Source organism: Fistularia commersonii, chromosome 15 (genome assembly GCF_037954325.1).
Source record: "Fistularia commersonii isolate RoL2024-O1a breed Wild chromosome 15, RoL_Fcom_v1.0, whole genome shotgun sequence".
In the NCBI taxonomy this organism is placed as follows: domain Eukaryota; kingdom Metazoa; phylum Chordata; class Actinopteri; order Syngnathiformes; family Fistulariidae; genus Fistularia; species Fistularia commersonii.
This window is the reverse complement of record NC_141298.1, coordinates 18,461,547-18,482,029: the sequence shown is the minus strand read 5'-3', so window position 1 is coordinate 18,482,029 and position 20,483 is coordinate 18,461,547. Positions and strand designations below refer to the sequence as shown.

At 57.7% G+C, this 20,483-nt stretch overlaps 1 protein-coding gene across 3 annotated transcripts in view; it reads left to right on the top strand.

Moving 5' to 3' along the window:
- The window catches only part of arhgap32b (Rho GTPase activating protein 32b), a 72,814-nt gene that overhangs the window by 22,015 nt on the left and 30,316 nt on the right, over nucleotides 1–20,483 (top strand). For all 3 annotated transcript variants that reach the window (XM_086160173.1, XM_086160172.1, XM_086160171.1), the window contains exons 2-5: nucleotides 295–613; nucleotides 10,633–10,738; nucleotides 13,812–13,906; nucleotides 14,071–14,155. In XM_086160173.1, the coding sequence (XP_086016299.1) occupies nucleotides 519–613; nucleotides 10,633–10,738; nucleotides 13,812–13,906; nucleotides 14,071–14,155 (381 nt within the window). In that variant the 5' untranslated portion in view covers nucleotides 295–518. The remainder of the gene's footprint in view (nucleotides 1–294; nucleotides 614–10,632; nucleotides 10,739–13,811; nucleotides 13,907–14,070; nucleotides 14,156–20,483) is intronic.

Sequence of the window (20,483 nt, the reverse complement as noted above, 5' to 3'; positions counted from 1 at the left end):
GCTATTTGCCTCCAGTTGACCGCCGCTGGTGATACACAGTGTGTGTGTGTGTGTGTGTGTGTGTGTGTATATATATGTGTGTGTGTGTGTGTGTGTGACATGTTCTAACAGCAGTAAAATCCTGATTTTCAAAGCTGTCAGCAGGACTTATTGGATCTCCAAACTCTACACACAGTTAATGCCCCCTCCTGCCCCCTCTCCTGCCCCCCTCTGCCCCCCCTCCTGCCCCTCCCATGCCCATTTCCCCACTCACTCTCCTTCTTTCCTCCCCTGTTCCTCCCATCTTTCTCTCAGTCCTGCCTCCTCCATCACCCTTCCTCTCTCCCTCTGCCTTCTCTTCTTCCTGCATGTGATTTCTTTCTTTTTCTTCTAATTTGTCTTTTCCCCTCCTGATTTACCTTTACACATCCTCCCTCCCGTCCTCCCTCCCTCCCTCCTCCATCCTCCCTCCCTCCGTCCTCCCTCCCTCCCTCTCGTCCTCTTCTCTGGCAGGCAGCTCATTGCAGTGAGTCAGTATCATGGAGGCAGGCAGCGGGGCTGCCGCAGCGGTGGGGAGTGCAGCTCTAGGACTGCTGGGAGCCACAGCCACGTCCAGCCATGACCTCCTGGACAGGTAGGATTCCTTCGCACGCCTTCACCGCCCGCAACACACCCCACTTTGGAGGCTCGGGAGTGTGTGCGTGTGTGTGTGTGTGTGTGTGTGTGTGTGTGTGTGTGTACATGCGCGTGTGTGTGCGAGAAAGAATGTGTGCAGAGGGACCACACCTTAGGTTGTAGATTCTTAAACATACCCGTTTGTTTATGGTGTGTGTGTGTGTGTGTGTGTGTGTGTGTGTGTGTGTGTTTGTGCTCTACATAGATATCTGCTATTCACTGTACAAGTCCAGCTGGTAGCAGTGGCTGCTCGTATGTGTGTGCATTTGAGGATGCACGTGCATCGGCTGGCGTGTGTGTCAGTGACGAGGTTACTTGTATTCGTCAGCGCCTCAAGGAGAAATGACAGCAGTGTATGAAGCTGTATGTAGCTGTATGAAGCTGTATGTAGCTGTATGTAGCTGTATGAAGCTGTATGTAGCTGTATGTAGCTGTATGTAGCTGTATGTAGCTGTATGTAGCTGTATGAAGCTGTATGTAGCTGTATGTGTCTGTATGTAGCTGCAGGTGTAGCTGTATGTAGCTGCAGGTGTAGCTGTATGTAGCTATATGTAGATATATGTAGCTGTATGAAGCTGCAGGTCGCTGTGCTGAGTTTGCATCACGCCCCCCCTGCGCCCCCTGACCCGGAGCAGCTCGCTGAGCCCCCCTCAAATCCTCCTCAGTCACCCCCCCCCCCCCCCCCCCCCCCCATAAGGAGTGTATGGGCTACCGGCCGCTCCAGCTGCACTCTTACCCTTGTGCACTGCTGTCATGCACGCACACACACACACAAGCACCTACACACAGCAGATACACCGGCTGCTGTTCAATACATCTACAGCGTTCTGAAGGCAGCGGCTCCGCCAGGGTTCCTCAGTCTCTCCTGCGGGGGGGTTCTTCTGGTCCTCTGGTCCTCTGGACCTTCTGCTCCTTAGCTTCCCCCCCACCCCGAGAGCCCCGGGCGCCTCCACGCCTCGGCCCGCAGGCCGTCGCTTATCTCCGCCGCACCGCCGAGCTCTGACACGGCTCCGGCTAATCTCCTGCACGTCCCGGGGATCTCCTTGGACACCGGCCGTACAGTCAGAGATGGAAAGGACGGCTGCTGCAGTGACTCATTCAGCCGCCGCTTCCTTCCCGCTCTCCTCGTCATCGCTCTTCTCGCAGGGAAGCAGGAACCTGCAGGGCTTCTGGGACAGAGCTCCGGACTCCTTGGTGTCTCCACGTCACACACAGGCTTCCCTTCCTTACGTGATCATGACTGCTCGGATTGTAGGGGAGGTGTGTGTGTGTGTGTGTGTGTGTGTGTGTGTGTGTGTGTGTGTGTGTGTGTGTGTGTGTGTGTGTGGTTTTATATTTTCTGTCTTTCTGTTGGGGGATCGTAGCTGAGGCTGCTCCTTCCCTCCACCTGCCCCTCCAGTCCTGAACAGGGTTGAAATCCTGAACCGGGGTTGCCATGGTTACCATGGCAGCAGTAGCTTAGAATACATTACACAGTTGTCCAACATTACGGCCGTGAAGAGAGTGAGAGTGAAGAGAAAGGAGTAAAGAAAGGCAGGCTGGAGCGATGAGAGACGTGGAGGAGCAGGAATGGAAGCTGTGCGTGCGGTTGTCCGGCGTGGGCGCCGCGCCGGCCCGCTGGAGGGCGGGCGGGTCCGGGACGCCACGCCGGCGGGGGGGGGAAGCCGTTCGTGCACCTCTGACCGGCTGGAACGGAGATTCGGGCGGCAGAGCCGTGTTCCAGAAGACCTCGTCCATCTCCAGCCAAGCGGAGCCCGTTGCTGCCGTGTGAGAACCCGGTCTCATCGGTGAGCAGACCAGTGCCGCTGGCAGGAGGTCTGGGGCGGCGCCTGCTGAGGCCGGAGGCCGGAGGCCGGGCCTCGCGTCTGCAAGGCGCTTCCTTCGATAGGACACGTAGAACGTCCACGGAGCTACCCTGTCTTCTGCGCCCACACACTCGGGACCCGTTGTTTTCTGGTGGGAGATGTCTCCGTGGAGCTGCAGGAGTTTTCTGAAGCCCCTTCCAGACATGTTCCTCGCAGGAACTGCAAACCGGACATCACCCAGGCCTGAGCCGGTCGGTCCGGACGCCGGTATCGAAGATCTCCACCAGAGTCGCTGCTGCCGGGCAGCGCAAATCACTGCAGGAGATTCACCGTGTGTGTGTGTGTGTGTGTGTGTGTGTGTGTGTGTGTGTGTGTGTGTGTGTGTGGGTGCGCGTGGGTGCTTTTGTGTGTGTGCGTGCGTGCACACAAATCTTTGCTGATGTCTTTATGTGCATTTCTAAAGACAGTTGATTGACAGGAGCCTTGAGACTGGAGGACCTGTTTCCGTGGGATTCATTGGTCATTGTGATGCTCAGACCTCCAGCCCTCCTTACTGTCACCCCGTCTGCCTCTTCTGCTCCTCGGGGTTCGGATCTCGTTCCTCACAGCGGGATGTAGAAGTTCCCTGAACCTCGCCAGGCCGTGTCAGCACAGCCACGGACGACTCTGGCCTTCATCCTCCTGAATACACACTTTGCCATTTCATGGGATGAAGCTTCACCTCGGCCCCTGTCAGCCTGACTCTGCGGCAGGAGGGGTGATCCAACTCCTAGGTGTATTCCCGGGGTCCCCCGTCCTTTGCAGGATCCCCTCAGTCGCTCGCCACAATGGCGGTGTCACATTGGACGTGGGGGTTCCAGAATCTACCCGAAGGACTATCTGTCCAGATGAAGGTGCGGCCAGAGAGAAGCTCCCCGCTGAGCACGCCGCCGTCACGGTGGCTCCTCCTGCTGCCCTCCTGCATCCTGACCGTGGAGTTTGTCTGCCGGTGTTTTCTCTGTGGGACCTCCAGGCCGCCGTGACTGAGGGAGAGGAAGGAGAGGCTCCCAAACTTAAAGGCCTTTTCACAGAGAGGGTCCGTATGAGGACCTGAGGACCGCCGTGCTCCGTGCAGGCGGGAGGAGCAGCGGCCTTCAGCTTTTGATTCAGCGCAAGGAGGTTTCTGGGTGAACGGAGACACACACACACACACACACCCCCGGTCAAGATGGAGCTCGGCAGCGGGATGAGCTGAACTTTGACCGGGGTCTCGGACGGCAGGACGTTCAGCCTCTGGCGTGTTTGAGTGTTTGACCTGCACCGCTGGGCCGGTGAAGGCAGGGCTTCCTCTGAGCCTTCACGCATCTGGCCGGCCAGACCGGAGAGACAAATGGGATTCGATTGTTGGGTAACGACGTTTTCCGCTGCCTCAGACTGACTGCCGAGGTGGAAAGGCATCTTTGTCCTGCTCCGGGACCGTCGTACTTGATTGCTGCTCGGCGCCCGACGGTTTTGGAGGACAAACCGTGGTGAGACTAAAGGTTCCCCGCTCACACTGAAGGTTGGCGCTTCTGAAGGCGCTTGGATAAATGTGGTCCACATCCCATCAGGAGGAGCTGAGAAACCTGCAAAGCACCACCATAATGCTCCGCTTTCAGACTTAAAGTGAGCTTTGGTCCGAGGTAAATGTTTGGATTTGTCTTCTGCGCCCGTATCCGAGCGCTGCGTTCCTTAGCAAGCGGTCGGGATGGAACGTTGCCTCCGTCCGTCCGTGCAGAGCCCGAGGCCCGCAGCTTCTTAATGAACGTCCGCGGCGTCCATTAAAGCGTCCGCCGGCTCCGACGAGCGCCGAATAACCTCCGCGCTCAGAGACCATGAAAACATTGACTCATTTCCGTAAATCCGTGCGGTGATAGTTATGGAGACGTGGAGATGTGCCTCTGATGGCCGGGGACGGCCGCGCTGATTTTATGTGTAATTGGAAACGCCACGGTACGTCTGGGCTCTTTCCCCTGCTAGGATCACAACTCTCATCTCATTCAGTGCGTCCGCCTCGGCCAGGGAGACGCGCAGCATCAGGTCCACAACCTCCAGGAGTCTGATCAGGTCCCACTACATCACTACTCTCAATAGTAGCATTATTTCAGTATTGTTATGGCCGTTATTATAACTATATCATTATTATTATTATTATTATAAGCACATATTAACCAACTGGTAACCATACTCAACAACTGCAGCACACACACAAACACGCAGGTTATGTGATACCTCTCCTTATCAGGATATTGCCTTGCATTTCATGTTGACGTGGCCCCGACCAGCTCCGGGTTAACCCTAACCCTAACCCTAACCCTAACCCTAACCCTAACCCGGAGCCCCTTGGAAGCACCTCCTCGCGGACGAGGGTCCGGCAGAAGGTCCAGGGTGTCTGTGCTCCAACCGGGTCCCGGAAGGTCCTCTTGCCCGCCCTCCAAAGCGGACTTTCCGGCGGAGGGCGTCCAGAGCCTGCGCTGCTGCTCCTTTTTACTTGTGCTTGTAACACAATGGATATTTTCATCGGCGTGGACGATATCTCATCTAAATAAATCCCATTACACGGCTTGTTTTATTGAATTGCTGCGCCTCGTGGTGGGAAGGTCCGGCGTGCTTGATAAGGCGGGTATTCTGCAACAAATTCTCCGCTGCATTTCATTATTGCCCGGAGCGCTTCCATATTTGAAATTTGTTTTGGCGAGCCGTTTCTCGTACGCTGTGAGACCCGCTGCCTTTTGGGGGAGAAAGCGAGCGGTTTCATGTGGAGAAGGCCCGGTCGGCCCGGTCGGCCCGGTCGGCCCGGTCGGCCCGGTCGGCCCGGTCGGCCCAGAACACCGCAAGGGGCGTTTCCTGGAGATGTGACCAGGCCAGAGCTCATCTGCGGACGTGCCGCCCTGTGTTTGGTGACGTCTTTGCCTCAATGGGCGTATCTCACCCAACATCTTACCCAAATGGACACTTTCTCCTCCCGCGCCGCGGACCGTTTGCACCAGCAAACACATCAGATCCTTCGCCCGCCTTCTCAGCAGAGCGCTCTCATGGCCAGGAGGACGTTCTGCTCCCGACCTGTCCTGCGTTTGAGCCTCGCTGACTTCCTTTCTCCCCGTCGGTCATTAGCTGTTATGGCCGCGTGGCCTTGGAGGGAAATGTGCCCTTGATTATGTGGTTGTCGTGGCGTCTGCCAGGGATGCTAATAGAAACTTTAGAGATGTTAAAGGAGCATCCATGGGAAATGATGTTGTCTGGATTAGTGGGCGCTCAGCTCGCAGGCCTCCCAGACCCAGAGGAACCACGGCTTCTCTGCTCCATCACGCGGCCGTTTCAGGGCTCTTTGGCTGCTTGTTGTCAGAAATGGATTTCTGGCCAGGAAATGTTTGGCCTCCTTCAAAACAGAACTTTTTTCCTGTTAAAGTGCAAATGTGTTGTGAGGAGGTAAACTCGGGTTCTGGAGAGAACAGTGGAGGAGCATCAGGAAAGCCTGGAAAGCTCCTGAGAATCCAAACAAGGTGCTCTGGATGACCAGGACACAAACCTCTGGACGAAGGCGAGAATCATGGACTAGCTTGGTGCATGGAGTTCTCCGTGAACCCGGGGTTTGCAGCGCGGGGCCTGAAACGGCAGCTTGATGCCGTCAGCGAGGAGGTCCGCTGGTCCGCCCTCCTCCGAGCCCGGCCAGAACGCCGTGCCTCCTCTCTGGATACGAAGATCTGCTCCTTTCTGGAGTCTGATTGCGGTGGAGGTCTGAAGAGCGCTGCAACGCTGGCTTCGCTTCGGCCTGTGCGGAAAAGACACCCTCTGAAGGAAGAGGAAGAGCCCCGAGACCCCGGACCCCCGTCCCTGGTCCGGAAGCCCGACCCCAGCTCTCTTATTTTGGAAAATGAATTTCCTCCTTAGAGGAACGGAGGTTCTCAGTCAGGTCAGGGTTATGTCTTGTGAGACTCTTCTTTAGAAGAGTCTTGAGACTTGATTTTGCTCTCAAAGACTTTCCACCTCTCAGCCCAGAGGCTCCTTCGGTTCTGCGCTTCTTCAATACCTTCTTTCTCATCTGCTTCGCCGCTGTTTTGCTACGTCCGAGCACATCGACCGCGCGACCCGCTGAGGACGCTGTCGTTAGTCCATGCTCGCTTTCCAGATCATCTCAGCTCCCCGGCAGGTGGGTCCGGCGCAGCGTGGAGAGAGAAGCTCCACGTCCCGCCCCCAGAAACCTCTGCCCAGGTCCTGAAGGGCTTCGAGGAGGAATCTGCGCTCAGGAAGCTCTGCTAATTGGAAGGGGCAGGTAAGCGGCTCCACCGCTGTGCAGGCCACTTCGGTCCACAGCAGAAACGTCCCGTTAGCTTTCATCTCCATCCAAGCAGACCCGTCCTCCTCCTTCTGCTCGCGGTCCTCGTGGGCGAGGAGTGGCTGCTGAGGAGACTCGTCAGGAGAGGCTCCTCTGAGGAGAATCCTCTGGTGAGGCTGGAGTTTGACGTCCTCGCGCGGCGTCACCTCCACCCGTGGTGTTCATGGTCTTCTGATTCTTCCACGGCGTCCGGCGCTCACAGCTTGTAATTCCACGATGTGCACGTGGTCACCCATCCTGAAGGTAGCGATGAGGCAAGGCGGCGTTCAGATGATCGATCCCATGGATCTGCTCACACACGGGCCTCGGAGGCGGCGCGGAGCCGGATCTCAGCCCGTTCCTGTCCGGGGCTTCGATCAACCTTGTTTATGAAAGCCGTCAGAGATGTTTTTATGGCAGGAGGTGGCTCTCTTCATGAATGGCTTCCCGGATGGATTATTGATTCTTCTCCCTCCCGGCAGCAGGCCTCTCGTGCGGCGCCCCCTCAGAGGGTCTCCGCCGCCGTCACTTCTCTGGATGCGATCGGCAAACCCGGGGAGGCGAGTTCCTCCGCACGCTCGGAGGGGCCGAGCTCCCGCAGGTCCGCTTTCACCGACGGAGCTCCGAAAGGTCTCGGTGTCTCGACGTGTCCGGACTTCCCACGTGAAACACGCTGGATGACGCACTCCGAGCAAAGCGGCCATCTTTGGTGGCTTCAAATCTCACCTGATGCTATTTCACGGGGGGAAAGTGTTATTACCCGTCCCTGTGACCTCCTGACGCACCTCCCAATGTCTGGGATGTTCTTCAAAGCACCAGTGAACACTCACGTCCACAACACAGATGGAGGCCCGCGGTGTCTGTAGCACAGACCTTCTCCTTGTGACACCTCGGCTCAGCCTTGTGACATCTGGGCTTTGTGACATCACAGCTAGGAGAGCGCGGAAGGACGGCGAGAGGTCTTCTATCATCTGGCCGAGGAAGCCGAGGGGTGGCGGCAGCAGGGAAACACCTGCTGCCATGCAGGACAGAACAAGGACCTGTTTGTAGATGATGACATGACCGCTGTCTCCTGAGCTGGTGTGGACTGGAGCAGCTCCTCCGTCCCCCGGAGGACTGGAACGCACCACTTTACTGCTTGGCGCCTCTCCGTTGGAAAGCCTTCACAGCTGCAGAGACGCCGGAGGTCCTGCTGGACACGCCGGAGGTCCTGCTGGACACGCCGGAGGTCCCAGGATCAGAGAGGACTGCTTCGTTCACATCGCTGCCGTTGTCCTGAGGGATGTCTTCATGGGACGTGTCTGAGCCGCATCCGGAATGATCTGCGCCCTTGGTTCGCAATCCCAGACATCGGGGTCCATGCACCTGCGGAGATCTTGACAGATGCTTAGACAGAAACCCTCCAGCGTTTCCAGAACCCGCTCCAGTGGAACCTCCCGCGGCAGCTTACGGAGCTTTGCCGCTCTCGCCTCCTCTGCCCTCGGACCTCCTGGTCCACACAAGGAGAGGAGTGGTGCTGAGGAGGCCTCGGCAGATGGTTCGGGAGGTGAGTGCGTAGCGTCTGGCTGACCCGTTGTGGAGTCGCACATTCGGAGCAGAAGCCGGGTCGCAGAAGAACCTGCGAGGAGACGGAGGCGGTGAGAGGGACGGACCTTCTCAGCTCCCCGTCAGGTTCAGAGAAGGAGCTGGAATTGTGTGGAAGCTGTGAGTGTTTGGTGGCAGGTGCTGGAAGGAGCAGCTCCTTTCTCCTCATGCTGCTCCTTCTGGATGAAGCTCCTCCCGGATGAAGGAACGCTCCCCGGGAGGGTTTTGTCTGGAAGGCCCGGGAAGGAGCACTTCCTCCTCGAGGAGCCTTTTGAGGCAAAAAGTCATTTGGCTGAAAACATCTGTGTTGAGAAGGGCGTATTTTGTTGCCGTTACCCTGCAGGTGGCCTGTCGCCGAGCTCCCACCGCCCAAACCCTTGTTTTCATATGTACGACATGCTAATGTGGCTGCTAGCTGCAGGACCAAATCCCTCTGCTGGCTGCCAATCCCATTTTCTAAGCCCTCCTTTCCCTGGATCAATGGCTCCAGACGGATGGGAACCTTCATGTAGCTTCTTCTGGCTCCAGCAGGCACCCTGACCTCCTGATCTCACAGAGCTTCATTGCTCTCGGGTCGGGGTTTGTATTCTGACCGGCTTCACCTTAAATGTACCCCCTCCTCCCTCCCCCGGGTCGGACCAGCAGCCCCTCAGCTGCAGGAGGGTCCTCCTCCTCCTCCTCCTCCTCCTCCTCCTCCATGGTAGCTTTGGCTGTAGGAGTGTAGGAACGATCACCCCCTCCAAAGCCTGGTGACGTTGGGATCACGGAGCGTTTCAGGGTGACGTCCTTTTACCGACGCCAACATTTCATTTCTCTGGAGGTGGTGGAGCCGGCCCGGTCCTCTCTCTGCGTGCGGTGACGGCCCGGTCGTTCCGGAGAAGGTTCTGCCTCTATTGTCCTCTGCTTCCTTTCTGCAGCCCAGCTGAGTCACTCTCATCAAGGTTATGGTAATGACGCCTGCATCCCAAAGCTGGGAGGAGACGCATTTCACTGATATTTTCACCCTGGCTGCTTTTAACAAGGCCCGCTGGGAGTGTGTGTGTGTGTGTGTGTGTGTGTGTGCGTGTGTGTGTGCGTGTGTGTGTTGAGTACCTTGCAAGGCCCTGATGAGGTGGCAAGGAAGGAATGTTCTTTAAAAACAAGTCATAGTTTAAATGATTGTGCTATTCTGCTCCAAGTGATACATCTCACGCTCATGTGCTTTCCACTGTTCTTCTCATGGAGCAGTTTGAGGAACGTCTGAGTTCTTCTGCTACTCCAGTCAAAAGCACTCATCTGGTGTGATGCAACACAACACAACACAACCCAACGCCCCAGTAGAAGGACCAGCAGCAGTTTGACCCTTTGGAGTGAATAGATCTCCTCCACCGGTCACATCATCACTGTTGTCCTACCCGCAAGGTTTCTCTGAAGACCTGAGCATGAAGGTCTTCAGAGAAACCAGCCGCAGTGTGTGTGTGTGTGTGTGTGTGTGTGTGTGTGTGTCAGTGCAGACAGAATCGTACCATAAAAGCAGTGGGGTGGTTGGGAGTGTGTGGTGCCAGAGGCCGTGGACATGAAGGCTCTCTGAGCTCCGCACCCTCCTGAGGGTGCGGAGCTCTCAGGAGACGGAGTATGGATCATCAAGAAGGACTGCTTTCGGCTGAACGGAGATGCCCCGGCCCTCAGAGTGGAGTGACCCTGATGCGGAGATGTTTGAGCATTGGCTGAGCTCGCTCCTCTGCGGCTGCTCCACGGCGATCCTTCCCTCCCAAAGCGCCTCCTCCAGAGTTCCCTCCTGGAATCGGCGCAGACGTTTCACCGTCCCGGCTCTGCTTGACGGCCGCGGCCCGTCCACGGGTGGACTTTGCCCGTCAGTCCGGGTGAGGAACCGCTGATCCGAGACCGGGCTCTCGCACGGATGCATCGATCAGCCGACGGTCTCCGCCGCCCTCAGCTCCCCGCCGCTGTTTCCTGCCGGCTGTCTGAAACCCCGAGATGTGACATGAAAGAAACATCATGGGCGCGTGGATGGAGGCACTTCAAGCCTGCAGTCGGTGCTTCTACCGATGACCAGGATCCAGGTTATCTCCCGGGGTTGTTTTCTCCTTCAGCACAGAGGAGTCTCGTCCTACTCCGGCTTCCATACCACGGCCAACGTGGACTCCAGGGTCTCATGTTCACGCAAATGTCAATGGGTCTGTGACATGAAGCTACATGCTAGCAATCAGCTCCATTTCATAGCAATGGTTGACCTGCTGTGCGTGTGTTTTCCAGGAGCCTGAGGCCTGGACGTCACCTGGAGGAGGACGACATTCTGCCTGAACTGGCCCACATTCATCCCAGAGAGAGACCCGACTGGGAGGAGACAATCAGCGCCATGGTAACGCACACACACACACACACACACACACACTCACACACACACACTCCTCATGATGTTAGCAAAGGCTCCCATTGGACTTTAACTGCTTGGTGGACCTTCATGTCGTGCTCTGGCTCGGATGTCAGATGCTTTGATAAGACGCGGCCGCAGCACCAGCTTCTTCTCAGCAACCTGCTGTCCGTGGATCTCCTCTGTGCTCTTCCTCTGTCACACCTCCACACGCTGGAGATGAAGGTGGACCTCCACCTCCCTGCCGTGGACGCTTCCGTTCACGTTCACCGGGCGGCGTCATTCATGATTCTCCCCCCGCCTTCGGTTCGGGTCTCCCTCCTTGCATCGACAGCATGGTGGAAATGAGGCCGTCGCCATGGTAACGTGCCGAGCCGCCTGCGGTCGGCGCGTGGTTGGAGCCTATCGCGAGCGCCGCCTTCGATCGGGCATCAGGGAGAGGAACAACAATCCTGCCCGGCTGATGAATATTGATCACGGAGGCGTGGCTTTAAATACTGCATGTCTGCTTTTCTTTGTTGAATATTTGATGCGAGGGCGACTCCGCCGGAGCGGCGTGCATTATGCATGTCTGCGCTGGTTCACGGGGGTGTTGAGAAGTGCAAGACAACGCCGTGAACGGCGCCACAGCGACACCCTGTTGCGTCGTGCGGAGGATCGGCGGGTGTCCGCAGCCGTGCGGGGACAGGAGGCGTCCGAGCGGCCCTGCGGACGCGACACGTTGCCGCTCATTTATCTTCCGTCACGATTTAGGAGGATGCATTTTTAACCTGTACTAAAGCGGAAGCGGGGCGAAGCTGTTGCAGGGCTTTCACAATAGTTTACATCATCAGTCTCACACACACACACACACACACACGCAGCACAGCAGCCGGTGCGAGGATGCAGCCCCTTATCCCAAAGTGAATATTAACAGTCCTGCGACACACAGCCTGAGCAGCGTTCTGTCCCTCAGCTGCTCTGCAGGCTCTGCTCCTGCTTCTGGGTCGGACGCGTCAGCTTGGATCTCGCAAGGATAGCAAGGATAGCGGATAGCGGCCGGATAATGGAGCTCTGTCCAACCGTTAAATCGGTAGTTGTGTTTAATGACCGCTTTCCTCTGCGCTGCCTTCAAGCACCTCATCTGCATGCCTCCCTCGCTGTGGTCGTCCATCTGCGCTCCTTTGGACGGCTGCTCTTTGAGCGGCCGGTGGCCGGTGCGCCGCAGAGGTTCTCCACGTGTCCTCTACGGTCGTGGAGTTCCTCCCGGGCCTTCGGTCGGGCCTTCGCCCGTCCGACCCGAGGCCAGAGGGTCGTCATTGAAGCGTGCAGAGCGCGGTTAAACCCGTCCGCCCACATCTCCTCGGCGCGCCGGTTCTAGATCCCACCAGAACCCAAACGCTGCTCTGACGGGAGGAGCGGTGCGAAATAGCGGGAGGTCCTTTGAGCTGGTGAGAGCTGGATTTCATCACCGAAGACCTAAGAGGAAGAAACGGACTCCTCTGCATCCCGGTGGTGTGTGTGAAGCTGCAGGAGGCCTCCACCGAATACACTCGGGTCGGCAGCTGTGACCTCAGAGATGACCGTGGAAGAGACCACAAGGTTTGGCTCCACATGCATCTCCTCAGGTTTGGATTCCAATAGCAGTGAGAGTTGAAGACCAGGAGCTGCTGTGCTGCGGGGACAACGGGTCCCGGAACCATCCGGGTGGACGGCCAGAGGGTCACTCGGGAAGAAACGCTATCCCGTCGGTGTTCGGCCGCCATCCTCTCCCATAGTTTCTAAATGATGCGGAAGCAACAAGCAGCAGCACCTCCTGCTTCCGAGAAGACGTCCGGACGTGTCCGAGATCTGGATATGAAACTGAGGAACGGAGTCGCGGCCCAGACTTCTGAGTCTGAACCCCAATGGAGCCGTCAGGAGGCGAGCAAACAGGGAAAACCATCCCAGAAAGGAAGATGTGAGCTGCGTCTGAGACGGCCGACCCTGCAAGCAGACACGCTTTGAATGTTCACGCGGAAGACGGGTGACTTCCTGGGCTGCCCAAGTCAAGTCCTGAAGCTTCATCTGCACCGCTCTGTGAAAGGGCCCGAAGCAGCGCCGAGGGGTGGAGGAGCCGGCTGGAACCCCTCCGTGTGGAGGTCCGTCCGCTACCGACCTCAGGGTCTCAGGATCTCCACCTTTGGACAGTCATGGTGTCTGATCGAGTGTCTGATCTCCATCGTGGATTAATTGAGAGGTGTCATGATCCTCTCTCGTGACCCCCCCGGTTTGAGGGCTTCAGCAGACACCCAGAACCTCCCGGGTGCAGGTTCACTGAGCAGCAACGGGCTGTGTGTGTGTGTGTGTGTGTGTGTGTGTGTGTGTGTGCGTGCGTGCGTGCGTGCGTGCGTGCGTGCGTGCGTGCGTGCGTGCGTGCGTGTGCGTGTGTGTGCGTGCGTGCGTGTGTTTGCGCACATCCTCATGTCACCATGAATCCGAATGTTTTGTCGACCCCTCTAATATTCCCATATTTGCATGTCCTCGGGTCGTTGGAGGTGCGAGTTGACCCTGCAGGAGCACTCAGGATGGACGTCAGTGAGATGGTCTTCATCGTCACACATCGTGCTTCTCCCAGACGGGCGGGAGATTAGCTTCACAGCTTAGCATTTCTGATGAGAGCTTAGAAAGTTGAGTTTGTGACGGCGGGCAGAACGTTTGAGGTGGATCTTTGAAGAGGGCGTCCCGAGTCGTGGAGGCTCACCGACGTGCTCGGCCGGATTAATCCAAGGAACGCAGCCGTCATGATAACGTTCGCTTCGAAGACCTGCTGCAGCAAGAGCTTCCGGTCTCCTCACTGCTTTGGTCTTTACTTTTGAGGAAAGACTGCGCACATGGATGCCATCAGCGGCAACGCTCTGAGAGCATCGTGGAGGTGCTCAGGTCTCCAGAGGGCCTCCTGTGACCCGTGTCCTGAAGGAGCCTGCACTCAGGATGCTCTGGTGGCCTCCTCCAGCAGGATGAGGAGCAGAACCTTCACCGCGACGCTCATGGAAGGCTGACGGCGAGGAGCTCACCTGCGTCTTCTGCTTGCGTCTTTCAGGCGAGGAGTGCAGAGATCCCCGAGCTGAGGACGGAGCCTCTCATGCGCTCGTGCAGCAGCAGCACGGCCAGCATGAAGGTGAAGAACATCAAGAAGTGAGTGGACACACACACACACACACACACACACACACACACACTCCTCCTGTCCATCTCTGCTCATCACTGATCTCCATCCCTTCAGCCGCCTCTTCCTCCCACCTCCTGGAGGTCAGAGGTTACGATCGCTCACTCTACCTTTGCATTTGTGTTCTTCTCAGGCTTTGCTTCACCAAGGGTCACTTCCCCAAGCTGGCCGAGTGCGCCCACTTCCACTACGAGAACGTGGACTTTGGCTCCATCCAGGTGAGGACCACCGGACCCTCTGCCGTGGCAGCCCTCGCCCGGCGTCCTCCTCACCACTGGGGGTTTTGGGTGCCGTGGCCGGGAATCCGGGGCCGGACGTTGCTTCGACGCCCATTGAGGCGTCTCCTCTGGGCCTCTGGACCTTCTAAGAGCTGCTGAGGAGCAGAGAGGATCTTCTTGCAGACACCGGTCTGACTCACAGGCCTCCCGACGCGCGGCGACCACAATCCTGTCTGTTGATGTTGCGACGCTGCCGGATAATTCGCATCGGTTATATTTTCCTCCTGAATTGAGCGGAGTTCCTCACCACGCCGCTCGTGGCCGAGGACGCGTGAACGTGGACCGGGTAGATGTTCCTGGAGGGTCCGGACTGGTGCCGGCTCACTTCCCATTACACCAGGAGCTGTTTGAGGTCTTCTTCTGAACCAGTAATGCTAAGATCGGGCTCTGAAGTCCGAATAGTGTTTTTGCAGATGTCCGAGACGTGTTTTGAAGGGATCTTCACGCACGTTCTCCCCTGATGTCCAGGAAATCCACAAGAGTTGTATCTCTGTCCTCTCTGGGCGGCGTGTCAATGACGCGTGGCAGATGTTCACGTTGTTGCCCGACAGCGTAGCTTCATTCTCGGTGGGATGCTCACCAGCTTCACCCCGACCATCCGTCTAAGTCCGCCAATCCCGAGGAGGTCCTGGGTTCCTGTGAGCCTGGGTTTTCTGTGGTGGAGTCTGGTCTCCATGATCTCCCCGGGATGCCATGCGTGTCGTAACGAGAAGCGTCCAGCGGGGGTCAGCAGCGAGCCAGGCTCCTGACCGGTTCCTGTCCGGAGAGCCGAGGAGCCTCGTTCCAGTCTCCGTCTGGTCCTGCCGTTTATCCGTGAGGAAGACGTCTCCGTCCAGGAGATGCTGCCCCGCGTGATGGAGGACAGAGCCGGGTCTCCTGTCTTTGGACCACGAACTCCTCTGCTCGTTCAGTCCGGCGGCCGCGGATGGTTTGTGTATCTGGCCTGGAACGCTGATGTGCTCTGAGGGATGGAGACGTGGAGCCTCAGGTGAGACAACCAGAGAGTTTCCACAGTCGTCCGTTCTTCACGGAGCTGAACTTGAGCAGCAGGACGTACGGGCGTGTTTGTGAAGGTCCAAATCTTCAGAGACATTTGAGTCTGGATGCCAGGATGGGCTTCACACCTGCGGGAGCTTTCAGGGCCCGGCTGCACCCGCTGAGGGTCAGCAGCGTCTTTCTCCAGGCCCTGGCGTCTGCTTGCAGGCCTCCGTGAGGTGCAGGATGCTGGAATCTGCCGTGAAGGCATCTTTGAGGAACTCGTCTGGCCTTCTGCAGAGAGCGGCCCGATCAGCTCTTAGACTTCCAAAAGACAGCCAACCGGGTCGGGCTCTCGTCCGGAACAGGAGGAACACTCGCGACTCCTCGGGCCGGGACGCCGTCCGAGTGTTTGGCGGCTTTATTTATTTGTCCGTTGAAGACGGAAGACCAGGATTGATTCTCTGCACAGTCCTTTGTTGAGCTGCTGAAGAGTGAGTAGAGGTTCTCTGCAGACCAGAGTCCACGGAGCCATCCTGTAGTGTCTCAGAAGGTCTGAGCTCCACCACAAATGCTGTTTGAGAGCATTTACCGTTGAGGAGGCTCCTAGTGAAGGCGGAGACGTGCCTGGTTATTATTACTCCTTCAAACAGCGTGTTCTGCGGATGAGTCGGCGTTGCATGTGACCGAGGCGTGCACGTGACTGGTCCGCCGGAGGGAGTGCACGGCTCGTCCAATTCAAGAGCTGTAAAGAGCGTGCACGTCGGGACTCGTCCTTTGTTTTGATGCTTGAAGTGAGTAGATAGAGCGTTTGGAAGCAGAAGATGTGACGCCGCTGAGATGGCAGTGCGGTGAAGCCCCTCCCTGCACCTGAAGGTCTGACCTCCTGTCCTGCTCTGGACCAGGAGAGGAGACAGAGAGAAGCTCTTCAGCAAATGAAGCTGGTAGTCAGTGCGGTGTGTGTGTGGCTTCATGGATTCCATCTTCTAGCAGATGGTTGGCTCTCAGAAGCAGCTCATTCATCGGAGGTGCAGCGGACGCCTCCTCTGCTCCCGCCGGTCGACCTTCTCTGCAGCCTCGCCGCCGGCCGGCTTTTCTTCACCTGGCCGAGCTCCCCGTGTTCGCTGTGGGCTCGATAGCGGCCGCTCCACCAGGAGCCGGGAAGCCGGCTCTCAAACGGGGTTTGTCGGGACGCCTGTGTCTCGGCGGCTGTGAGGGTCTGGATGAAGATCCGAGCCACCGAACGTGGAATCTTTTCCTTTGGTGTTTGGAAGCTGTGAACGTCTAGAAAATGTGTCTTGGACCAACAAGTGGTGATGGGGAGCTTCGAGCCTCCGGAGCAGGAGAGGCTTCGTGGATGCAGGAGAGGGTCGGAGTCTCCAAGGCTGCTTCATTTAGTTAAGAGTCCTCTCGCCATCACACACACACACACACATGTGTTTGACATTCCTGAATCAGCGAGGACGTGTTGATCTGAGGCTGAGGCTGCCGAAGATGGAAGGCGGTGTGTATGCGACCGGCGTTGTCCTGACGTCACCCCGTACAGCGCGCCAACCCGGGAACGATGGCCGCCGCTGCCCCGTCTCCTCTCACGCCCCGGCGTGTTCATCAGCCGGTCTCTGGCCGCCGTCCCGGAGAGCCCCGATCATCTCCTGGAAGTCCTCCGGAGCTCCGGCAGCAGCGGACTGAACCCGCTGACCTGCTCCGAAGGCTCTCCGATCCAGCACAGGACGGCCCTGCGCCGCGTTTGCCATGTGCTTTTAATAAAGCAGCCTATTGTGGAGGAGCGCCGCGCTCAGCCCTCCTCCGCCGGAGTCCTCCAGTGTGAGTGCTTGATCTCCTGCTGCCGCCCAGACCGGCGTCCCGTCCCCGACCCGTGGACGCCGGCCTGCGGGACCAAGGCGAGGGCTCTGCCTGGCTTTGCCCGCTACGTCCGTCCGACACTCAGCCGCTTCCACCCCCACGCTGAGCCGCTGTCCGGCCTCTCGCCGCCCCAGGAGGATCCACCGGGTGAACCTCCTCAGCCGGAGCACAGCTTGGACCCCTCAAGCCTTCGGGGCCCCGGGCCCGGGCCCAGACCGGTCCAGAACACGAGGTCAAAGCCTCTGTCACATATTCACGCAGAGATGGAACCATCACTCTGCTCGCTGTGCTCGTGGAAACAAAAGAGCGCACGCACACACACACACACACACACACACAATACTGCCTTGGTCTGAGAGGAGTGGTGGAAGATGGGTCTGTAAAGCCACTCAGGTGTGTCAGAGTTGCTGGAGGCGGCCGGTGATGGTCGACCGGCCGCGTGTGAATCGAGGACCTGCGGCGAGCAAATATTTGTCCTCCTCGGCCCCCCGGCTCCGCCCAGGTTTGGATGTTGTCACACTTTGACAGGCGAAGGTTCTCCCGTGCAGCCATGTCCATGTTCTCCTTCCCCCCGTGAGCTCTAAGGGGGTGACCTGCGGCCCCAGGATCTCACGTCTGCTCTCTCTGGTGTTTGGATCTTCATCCCGACCCCAGTGATTCCCTTCCTCCACATTCACCCAAACCTTCAGAGGGTGGAGATGCCTGGGAACATTATTACCGCTGAGCCGTCTGCTGGAAGAACCACCGCGTTTGGACCGCCCGGCTCGGCCTCAGAGAAAGGCACTTGGAACAGGGGAGAGAAATAGCGCCGTCTCCTCATTTTGACATTTTCAAACAAAATTTGTCACGTAAATATCTCTGACGGCAGCAGCCCGTCCGCCTTTGACCCCTGACCCCTGACCCCACAGTCTGCTGGCTGTGCACTATGGAGAAGATCGGGGTGGGACTAATGGAGCAGCAGATGAGGTCACGGCTGCAGAGGCCTGAATTAGCAGGATGCAAACATCGACCCGATTCTCGGTAATAAGGTGGAGACCCACTTCTGTGTGCTGAGTGCACTGCTCGCTGCTCAGCTCATCTGAGGGTCGCTTTGCATCGGCCGCCGTGTGTGTGTGTGTGTGTGTGTGTGTGTGTGTGTGTGTGTGTGGACACACATCTTCCTCCTAATGGGATTGTCCCTGTGAACCTGATGTGGTCTCCTCAGAAGGAGCTCCCCGTGTGGCTGCTTCATGAAGATGTGAGATGCAGCTCCTTTAGAACAAACTGGCACCGGAAAAGCGCCTCCGGTTCTGCAGCCTTACAAAAATAACAGTCTGGAAATGGTGTCATGGGAGAGCGTCTGTTATTTTATAGCTGCGCTGCTTTTTCTTCTCCTTGCATTTCTTCTCAACGTCCATCCTCGTGTTTCTGAGTGAAGGACTTTAATGAGAAGCTCCTCACAGACTTTTATCATCATGCTGGTCTTATATAAGTCCATTACGCTCCAGCCTGCTTTCCAAAATAGAAGGAGGGCGGATAAACAACCGGTCGGCTCTCAGCGATGGAGGCCCTTCGGCTCCTCGGATCATCGTTAAACGTGCGCGCCGGCCTCGTGAGCGTCTGACCGTCTGCGGACTCACAAACATCAGCTGCACTTTTCTTCACCTCACCGAGGTTCGTCTGCGTCCACCTGAATCTGCTCAAATTTCGGGCAAACGCCACCCGAGCCAGACTTTGACAAACAAACTCTGAAAGCGTGTAATTATTCAGGATAGCGGGAGGACATGAAGGTGTCTGGGAAGATTCTCCGCTGTCGGACCCGCAGATATCTACGGTCGAGCTCCCTGTGCGTCTGCCGGCCGGGGCCCTGAAATCTGCTGCTTTGCAGTGGAGTCTTATTTCTGGTGTAAATCATCACACACAGAAGAGCCACCGAACACCTTCCTGCTCGGGTCCCGTCTCCGCCGAAGGTCCGAGCCGAGGCGACCCGGGGCGGCCGGAGAATGGATGTGCTCGTTTGGAGGCGCGGACGTCGGCGTTGTGCCGCTTACAAACACTCCGGGCCGGTTCTGCCGTTCCCTCAGAAGAATACCGGGCAAACGTCTTCCATCTGGCGTTCTGCCGGGCGTGTAAAGCCGAACCCGTGAGTCCGACCACAGCTCGGGTTAGTAAATTGTATTAAACCGCAAAACTTCAGGTTGCCCTTTAAATCGTCTGAAACACGGCGTGAGCCTTTGCTGTGCCGCAGCCCGGCAGCTGGTTTGGTGCGGCCGTCCTGCAGCAGGTCGCTGTCAAACTCAAATCTGTCCCCGCGGGGGGGAATGACTTCACCCCCTGAGTGCGGTGGAGCGTGGAGCTGCTCCTCCGGTGTTCTCCAGGCTCCGTCCCCATCGGACCAAAGCTTCTGGAAAATGACACCGTGTCAAATGTGGACGTCGGTGCCCCCAGAGGCCGCGGGGCCGGGGGGGCCGTCCTCCATCCCCCCCGACCCGGAACAACTACTGTCTGAAGAAGACTGAACCGAGGTGGGACCGCAGCTGACCTCCCCGGGGTCGCGTCCACCTGAAACCGTCCACCTGTCAGAGTGGATGGAAGTGGGTCGTGGTTGGATCGTGGTCTGCTGCACGGCAGCGGCCGAGAGCAGAGAGGGGGTGGAAACCAGACGCCCTCAGCAGGGGGCGCCGCTCAACTTTCCCTCCGGAGCATTCTGGACGCAGAATGTTTGTTATAATGTGTGTGGCTGCTCGAGCCCGCCTTGCGCACGGGCGCACGTACACACACACACACACACACACACACACACACACACACACACACAGCATGTGTTTGGGAGTCGTGCTCCAGCCGCAGGTCCCACGGGCTCCCGAAGGTCCTCCTCCTGGAGTCCCTGCTGGCCCCGCCCCCCTGCAGCAGTGAGTGTGTGATGGGGCTCGTGTGTGTGTGTGTGTGTGTGTGTGTGTGTGTGTGTGTGTGTGAGCAACACACAGCTGATGCAGCCCTCTTTTCCCTCCTTCTCCTGTTTGAGGTGTTTGGCTGCAACCGGAGAGCGGCCGGTCCGGCGGCTCCAGATATATTTGCAGGGAATCTATTTCAATCTGAAAATGTGCTCACGGTTATTTATTGTGGAGCCCGTAAAGCTTGTTTCCCCGCAGCTGCAGGAGCGTCTGCTTTCTGTGCTAAGTGCTAAGCTAACGTCCCCCTCCGTGGTGTGATGGTCAGGTGGCTGCAGAGCCGCAGAGCTTCTCGGCCTCCGAGCAGGAGGACCGTTGAGAATGTGCACATGTGGAGGGAAGAATGCATCTCCCCCTTTCTGTTACCTCCCTCTCTCTCCCTCTCCCTCTCTCTCCCTCTCTCTCTCTCCCTCTCCCTCTCTCTCCCTCTCCCTCTCTCCCTCTCTCTCTCTCTCTCTCCTCTGCTCGTCCTTGCTCCCTCCCTCCCTCCCTCCCTCCAT